At 58.4% G+C, this 8,504-nt stretch overlaps 1 protein-coding gene across 1 annotated transcript; it reads right to left on the bottom strand.

The window, feature by feature from the left end:
• Positions 1-1,111: 1,111 nt before the first annotated feature.
• Positions 1,112-6,092, bottom strand: TMEM121B (transmembrane protein 121B). The gene has a single exon (XM_032269579.1). The coding sequence runs from the start codon at positions 5,863-5,865 to the stop codon at positions 4,129-4,131; it is 1,737 nt and encodes a 578-aa protein (XP_032125470.1). The 5' UTR covers positions 5,866-6,092; the 3' UTR covers positions 1,112-4,128.
• Between the last annotated feature and the right edge of the window lie 2,412 nt (positions 6,093-8,504).

Here is an 8,504-nt window from a genome sequence, read left to right on the forward strand (position 1 = left end):
GCTGTATAATACTGGCTGCCTGTGTACTAAGAAAACCACTATGTGGGCCGGGCACAGTGGTTCACGCCTGTAATCCTAGCACTTTGGAAGGCCGAGGTGGGTGGATCACCTGAGGTCAGGAGTTCAAGACCAGCCTGGCCATCATGGTGAAACCCCATCTTTAAAAAAGAAAGAAAGAGCCGGGCGCGGTGGCTCAAGCCTGTAATCCCAGCACTTTGGGAGGCCGAGGCGGGTGGATCACGAGGTCAAGAGATCGAGACCATCCTGGTCAACATGGTGAAACCCCGTCTCTACTAAAAATACAAAAAATTAGCTGGGCATGGTGGCACGTGCCTGTAATCCCAGCTACTCAGGAGGCTGAGGCAGGAGAATTGCCTGAACCCAGGAGGCGGAGGTTGCGGTGAGCCAAGATCGCGCCATTGCACTCCAGCCTGGGTAACATGAGTGAAACTCCGTCTCAAAAAATAAAAAATAAAAAAAAGAAAGAAAGAAAGAAAACCACCAAGTGTTTATTTTGATGCAGACCCGATGTTCTTCTTTAGACTTAATACTACCCTTTATGTTAAAATAAAACCAAACAGAAACCCATGGCCTTGTTCTTCTTATTCATACATTAGAATCTGTGCTTCTGGATGGGGCAAGAGTGATAGAGGAAGGCACAGTATTTAAAAATTAGTTTATCAAGATGTTCCCCTTTGGAAAGCTACTCTTAGAAAGAAATGGGGAGCTGGGCGTGGTGGCACACACCTGTAGTCCCAGCTACTTGGGAGGCTGAGGCAGGATTGCTTGAGCGCAGGAGTTTGAGGCTGCTATGAACTATGATGGCGCCACTGCACTCCAGCCTGGGCGACAGAGTGAGACCCTAGCTCAGAAAGAAAGGAAAAGAAAGAAGGAAGGAAAGAAAGAAAAGTGGGAGAGAGAGCCCAGGGTGATGGGAAAAATCGCTGTCAGGCTGACTCCGTTAAATGAGCCACATGCCACTGCCTAGAAGGAAAGGGCCAAGGTGTTCCCATCACGTTAACACAAACCTATAAAATAATGGCGAATGTCACAGTGACATTTAAAAACTTCATAAGGAAACCAAGACAGAAAAGATCTTAAACCACACAGGAAGCTTGTCACAAGTCTCAAGTTTTTTATTTTCAGAACAGAGTCTGGTTTTATTTTTAAAAAGAGAAGGAATAAAAGTGATAAATGCTAGTGAGGTGCCACTTCCCTCGTTCCTCCAGGATCTCACCGCCAGCTAGCTCTCTCACAAACCCACGGATGCAGATTCAGGGCATGTTAAAATGGAACAGTCTTTAGAGAGGGGCTAGTCTTTTTTAAATAAGTAAGGATTTGGGAACTTACTGAGAGGAACCCCCTGACTGGCAGAAACATTAGGAGCAGGCAATTCTCAAGATTCTGAGCCCAGGGTCCTCTTCTGTGAACCATGCACGTGCTGGCATTGGCCTCGGGAGACAGAGCACCTCCCTGGCTGTCAAGCCCATGGGGAAATCTCAGGTTTGCCCCTGCACCAGGGATGCGCTAGAAAGCAAAGCAAAGGAAGCTTCAGGGGTCATGATGAATGTGGCAGGGGAGGTGAGTGCAAGGGCCTGACCCTCTGAGCACACAGTGCTCAACCCACATGTGTAAAACAGGGTGACTGGGGCTGAGTTGGGGGCCTGGTCTCTGCCAGAATTGGCCTCGTTGCCATCAACCTCTTGACATATCCAGGGAAGTGGCAGCTCATTGGAACTTATCACAGCCTCCCACCAAAAACCTAACAGTACAGAGATTTTACAACCAGGGAGACCAGACAGGAGATGGCCATCTAAACAACAGAAAGGGGGAGGTCAGGGGGCCGGCCAGTGGCCAGCCATGGCTCAGACACCATGTCCTTTCACAGTCACTGAGATTAGGTAGCAGAGAAACAGCAAAGCTGGAGAGAGGACATGGGAACAGGGAGCAGCTGTTGGCAGCCACCCAGGGCCCAGGCCCCAGAAGCTCAAGTCCAGTCAAAGGGAGGGGAGAGACGTCAGTGGGGGCGGAGGAAGAAGGCAGAAAAAAGCAAATGTGAAATCCAGGCAGCTTTTGGGCCACATAGGGTGAGAGACTGGAAGCACAGATTGTGGACCGAGTGTAAACATTTTCCCCCACCCTTCCCTGCTCTGAGAGGAGGCTCAAGAGAACTGTGGTCAAGCCCTCGGCCCCTCTTACATCTGTATGTGGGTGTCTTCTGTCCCAAGCCCCAAGCAGTTGGGAGGGGGGCTTCAAGCGGGAGGCGTGGGCTTGACCTGGGTGCTGAGTTCATGTCCAGTGACTTGGCACTTCTGGCCCTCCCTGTGGGGGGCGCTGTGGACACTGCGGCTGTGCCAGCCCTGCCCCACACCCAGCCCAGGAGCCTAAGCCCTCCCCCTGGCCCCTGCTGGTGCAGAGCGGGGAATGTTCCGCTGGTGCAGCCTGGCTGGCTTCTCTCCTGGCCGCCTGTACAGGGGGCATCAGGACCAGGGTTTTCAAGAGCCACAAACTCAAAAACTGTGAGAGTTGGAATTACCTTCAACCTTAGAGATCACTCATCTAACTTCTACTTTTTTAATGTGAGAAAACAGGCCTAGAAAATAAAAATGATATGTCACTCAAAGCCAGTGAGTGACACAATCAGAACTAGAATCAACGTCTTCCGGTAACTTGCCTAGGATTTATTACACCACATAAAATTTCTCAAACAGAAGGGAGAAGGGGCAATAAAAATTCTGCAAGCTTCACCCCCACTGCGTCCTGTTGAGGGTGGAAGGAAGTGAGTATTTCCTGGCCTTGTTCCCTGCTGTCCTCCTGCACCCTTAAAATATGTAAAAATACTTATCCTGCCTCAAAGATTGCAAGAGTGACATTCCACACCAAGACTCTGATGTCTCTTGTCATCACCCTCAATGAGAGGAATCTAGCAGGGAAAGCTGTGCATCCTGCCTTGGCCCTAGTGAGACTCAAACAGACCACAGGCAGGAGGTCACCACCTCGCTTTCTGATCTACACTTCCTAGAGGAAGGACCGGTGGGAAACGGGGCTCCCTACCCCCGTGGGCCCATGGTAGGGCCAACTTCATGTCCACCTAGGAACCCCACCAAAGCTATTACTCTAAGCCCAGATCTGACCTAATCGGCACCAAACCACAGGAAGGATAAGAGTTCTAGGTGCAGAGGGAAGAAGAGAGGGAGGCCAAGCCAATGGCTGATACTCCACAGACCCTGTAATAACACTGGCTCCCAATCCCAGCTGGAGCCAGTGGCCATGGCGAATGCAACTTCTGAGTATTTTGTCTTATTTTTTGCAAGCAGCATCAGTGCATGATGCAACAAAAGTTGAAAGCACGGAGGTAGAAATGCTCGCTCACCCAAGAAAGGGTGCGGTTTGGTCCTTAGAGAATGGATTCCCCTCCTCCCTCTGAGCTAAGAGGAGAGGAGCAGGATTGAGGAAGATCCTGGGTGAGCTTCTCCCTTCGAAGGGAGTACCTGGGCAGCTCCCAGGGGCCAGCTCTTCCTGGGAATTCATGGTCACAAATCCAGGCAGAAAAGAGGAGTGTGGTGGTAAGGTATAGGGGGCAGGGCCTCCCCAGATCTCCTACCCATTGCAAAGGGTCACAGGGTGAACGCAAGAAAACAACACTACACACAGAAAGAGACATACAGTTTGCATCTATCACCCGGGAGAAATCGAATAGACACATCAGTGGAAAGTGGGTTCTGGGTCAATGTCAAGGCATGGGACGATGGCCACCAACCACAGCCCAAAAGAGGCTGGCACTTCTAAGTCAGGAAGAAGACCCAAGGCCGATCACCCCTCTCCTCCTGATGGATGGCAATTAGAGTGAAGGTGGGCAAAGAAGCAGAGGTACCAGCCCCTTGGAGATCAGGATTGGAGTAGGATAGAAGAAAGGAGGGGTTAAGTGCGCCCACCTCCCTCACCGTTAACTGCTGGTCTCCCTCCAAGCGGTCTTCACACCCAGGGTGCAGAAAGACACCCTGGCCCTTAGCCCTATAAAGGGTGACCTCTTCCAAACAGAGCCTGATCAAACCTGGGTGACAGAAGGTAGAAGATAAGGGGGTTGGGGACTCTCAACCCAAAACCAGGGACCCATGCCCTTCACCCTCAATTCTGGGAGGCCACAGCCAGGGTGTTGACATAGCCGTGCGCACCCCCGTCGTTCTCCGAAATGCAGTGGCCCAGCTGGGAGCCTCCCTGAGGTGGTGGCGGAGGCGGCGGAGGGGCGGAGGGCGGAGCACCATAGCCCCCTCTGGCCCTACTCGGGGAGGCCCGACTGCCCCGGTCCCAGCAGCCCTCCAGCGCCTCCAGGCCGCGGCAGCCGAGGAAGAAGAGGTTCTTGAGCATGAAGATGGAGAGGGGCTGCTGGTAGCTGACCACCAGGAGGCAGCGCAGCGCCAGCAAGGGCACGTCCACCAGGCAGCCGCCCAGCAGGCGCAGAAGGCGGCAGCAGCTGCCGGGCCCGGAGGCCTGGCCCCCGGATGCCGCCGCCGCGGCCGCGGCGTTGAGCTCATAGAGCCAGAGCACCGGCGAGGCGAGGGTCAGGAAGTAGACGGCAATGAGCAGGTAGCGCAGGTGCGCAGGCAGCGGCGCGCGGCCCTCCAGCATCAGCTCCACCAACGTGAAGCTGTCGAGCAGGTCCAGGCACGTGCCCAGGAAGCACCCGGCCGCGCGGTGCCGCTGGGGCTGCAGCAGCAGGGGTCCGGCCGAGCCCGGCGACGCGCCCGCCTCGCTGATGGCCCGCACCAAGCTGTAGAGCAGGGGCACTGAGAGCGCCATGGTGAGGCGGAAGCCCGTGGTGCCGAAGGGCGCGCGCAGCTCGATGAGGTCTAGGATGGACGTGCCCAGAATCAGCACCACCTTGGGCGTGAAGGCGATGGAGTAGATAAGCCAGGCCAGGTAGGCGAAGGCGAACTCGCCCGCTGCCGCGGCCGCCCCCAGGCCGCCCCCCGCGCCGCCAGCGCCCCCCCGGGCTCCGCGCGCCTTGGCCCCGGCTGAGGCGGCCGAGGGCGCGGGCAGGTGCAGGGGCGGCGCGGGGTGGTGGTGGTGCGGGTGGTGGTTGTGCACGCCGCTGGCCGCGCCGCCCCGACGGCCCCGGCTGTTCTTGGCGAAGAAGATGGCCCAGCCCACCACCACCACTAGGTCCGTGGCGATCCAGGAGCACCAGTACAGGTCCGTGACGGCGATGAGGTACAGGTCCAGCAGGCCGCCCTGCGCCAGCAGCAGCACCACGGACAGCGCCTGGTAGCCCCAGCGGCACCCGGGACTGGGGGCGCAGCCGCGGCGCCGACCCCTGCGGCCTGGCCGGGCCGGGCGGCCGCAGCAGCAGCAACACGAACAGCAGGAGGCGCCGCCGCCCGCCCCGCCGCCGCCCGCGCCCCCCGCCGAGCGGCTCCCTGGGCCCCCGACGGCCCCGGCCGCGGCGCCCCCGCCGAAGTCCGCGGCGGTCATGCTGCAGGAGGAGGTGGGCGTGGAGCTGGAGGAGGAGGTGTCGGCGGAGGAGGAGAAGGCGGCGGGCGCGGGGCCAGCGGGGGCGCCCCCCTGAGCCGGCGGCCCCGGGAGCGCGGCGTTGGGCACCAGCGGCTTGCTGACGCTCAGGCTCTCGTCGTCGTCCTCGCGCTCGGCGCCCGTGCTGCTGCTCGGGGAGCCGCCGCCCCCGCCGCGTCTGCTGCCGCCTCCCCCGCGGCTGGTGCTGGTGCTGGTGCTGCTGTCGCCCGAGCCTCTCCGGCCGCGGAAGGAGCCCCCGCGGAGGAAGAGTGGCTGCAGCCGGGCGGCGGCGGGGGGCGGCGGGAAGGCGCCGGGCGCGGAGGAGACCGAGCGAGGGTGGCCGAGCGCCGGGCGCATTGTCCTCCGAGGGGCTCCGGGGCCGCCCAGCTGCTCCCTCCCCGCCAACCCCGGGCGGGCGAGGCGGCCGAGGGGAGCCGGGCCCGCCGCCTCCCCAGCAGTGGGGACTCGCACCTGGGCCGGGCGGCGGCGAGATCCGGACTGGAGCCACTGGACTGGGCGAGCCGGGCCGGGCCGGGCGGGAGCGGGGGCAGGCGCGGAGCGGAGCCGACCGCGGTGACGGCGGGCGGGGCGGGGGCGGGGCGGGGAGCGAGCCCGCCGGGAGGGAGGGAGGAAGGGAGGCTGGCGGCGGGGAAACCAGGACTGGATTCGAGGGGGAGAGGAGGCGGCGAGACCAGAGGAGGGGAAAGCGCGGCACGCTGGTTCAGCAGGAAAAGGGGCGGGGGTGCCGAGCGTCTGAGTCGGTTGGGGAGCCCTGTGGCCTGAAGGAAGCGGAGGAGGCGCGGGTGGCCGCCAGAGCGAGGCGACCCGCGGGGAACTCTCAGGGAGCGCGGACTCCTAAGGAAGTCCCTGGGAGTCCCACCGGCTGCACCCCAGGGCGCTAGTGCCTAGAAGGCTTCAGTGCCCCCAAGCGATGGACTCAGGCAACTGGGCGGGCTTTGTACCTGGCCTTCTCAGCTCTGACGCAGGCGAAGGGCAGCTTCCCGCCACCCTCCATCCAGCGCTCTTCCCACGGGCCCATCTGCCTCTCCCTAAGGCACTAAACACCAGTGGTGGAGACAGGCCACATTGGCAAAAGGGGCCAGGGCAGCAGCCCCAGACCGACAGTACTAAATATCCGTGTGCCCAGCACTGGGGCCATCTCAGGGACGACCCAGCGGATGGAGAAGTTCCCTGAAAACACCTGCCTAGGAGGAGAGGCTAGTGGCATCCACCCAGTGGGCTTCTCAAAGGTTTTAAAAGCAGAATGGGACATAATAGGAAGATGTGTCAATCAGAGAGGAAAATAAAGGGACATTTAGAGGTGTGAGCAACTGGATGAAAACAAAGGCTCCAAAGGGATGATGGTGAGGGTTACAGCCCGTCACGGTAGACAGACACCAAGGAAGAAAAGCAGTCAGTAGCCCTGCGTAGACAGGCCCAGGAGAAAGGGCACAGCAGCTCACCCCAGGACTCATCCATGGCTGGGGCCGGATGTCCATGCAGCGGCTCTGGAAGGCAGAAGGTAGAGTGCTGCCTTTGGGGATTTAAGGGAGAAGGAAATGACTAGAGCAGTTGGGGCTCAAAAACAATCTGAGGTTCACCAGTAACGGCGACATTCTATTCCCGGTCCCATGAAAGGAGTGCAGGAAGCCTGCCTGGCCTGGTGGCCTCCACACCCTTTGGGTGGCCTGTGCCCTCCCTGATTTCGTGACCTTTGAAGCGTTGCTGCAGGCGCATCTTCCCTAGGTAAAGGCTTGCAGCACGACACCAGGCAATGTGAGGGAGAGCGTGGACCTGCCCCTAAATCCACCTCTTGAATGAGGGTCAGTTTCAGCCAAACCTGCCTTTTCCAGTTCCCGGGAGTCTGCACAGCCAATCCCTGGTGGATGTACAATTTAGAACATGCACCATTTCCACCTCTCCCGAACACACCACCTTTGGAAAGCAGGCACGGTGGTGAGGGCAGGAGGAGCTCTGGGCCGCCGTCCCAGATGTGCCACTTAACACCTTTGTGGTCTTATCCTGGATATTTCACCTCACAAAGCTGATCTATAAAAAAGACCTCACACCTACCTTAACAGTTTGCTGTATGAAGAGAGATCATGTGTGTAATCTCTCTTCGATGACAGAGCCAGTCCCTGGCTTGGAGTCCAGGCTCAGTTAAAGGTCTCTGTGTGACCATCATTCCACTTAGCCTCAGCTTCCCAGGGAACGTCCACTCATAGCAGTGGCCACCAATGGCTGTTTCCTGGCTGGACTCTGAGTTCTACTCCCCCGCAGCATCGCATTTTAGTAAGTGCCGGGGAGCAAAGCTGCCATGGTTAGGAGCACTGGTTCTTGGAGCTGGTCTTCACAGGCTTACGGTGTAAGACATCCATCCAGGGTGCCAGTTGGGGCCTGGGTCCACCCACATGGAGCTGGGTGGGGAGTGAATGGTCTAGTGGGTGCAGCCACCACTCATGGTGAGCAACACAGCAGGCCCAGAGCCATCAGGGCTAAGCCAGTCCAGGTCAAAAAGTGGTCTTGTTGGGGGTCTGCCAACTGCTAATGGGGGTGATTATGGCAGTTTCCCAATCCCTTCAGGGAAAACACCAGCCGGCAGCTCACACAGAAGCAGGCTCGGGCCTTCTGTACAAGTAAGTAAAGTGGTGGAAGAAGGAAGCAGCTGCTGGGGTGAAGTGGCTCACGCCTGTAATCCCAGCAACTTGGGAAGCAGAGGCAGGAAGATCACTTGCGGTCAGGAGTTTGAGACCAGCCTGGCCAACATGGTGAAACCCCATCTCTATCAATAACACAAAAATTAGCCAGGTATGGTGGCACGCACCTGTAATCCCAGCTACTCGGGAAAGCTGAGGCAAGAGAATCACTTGAACCTGGGAGGTGGAGGTGGCAGTGAGCCGAGGTCACGCCACTGCACTTCGCCTGGGTGACACAGTGAAACTGTGTCTCAAAAAAAAAAAAAAAAAAAAAAAAGAAGCAACTGATGAAGGAAGAAC

This window comes from Sapajus apella, unplaced genomic scaffold, assembly GCF_009761245.1.
Source record: "Sapajus apella isolate SASKATOON/1434 unplaced genomic scaffold, GSC_monkey_1.0 scaffold195, whole genome shotgun sequence".
NCBI lineage: Eukaryota > Metazoa > Chordata > Mammalia > Primates > Cebidae > Sapajus > Sapajus apella.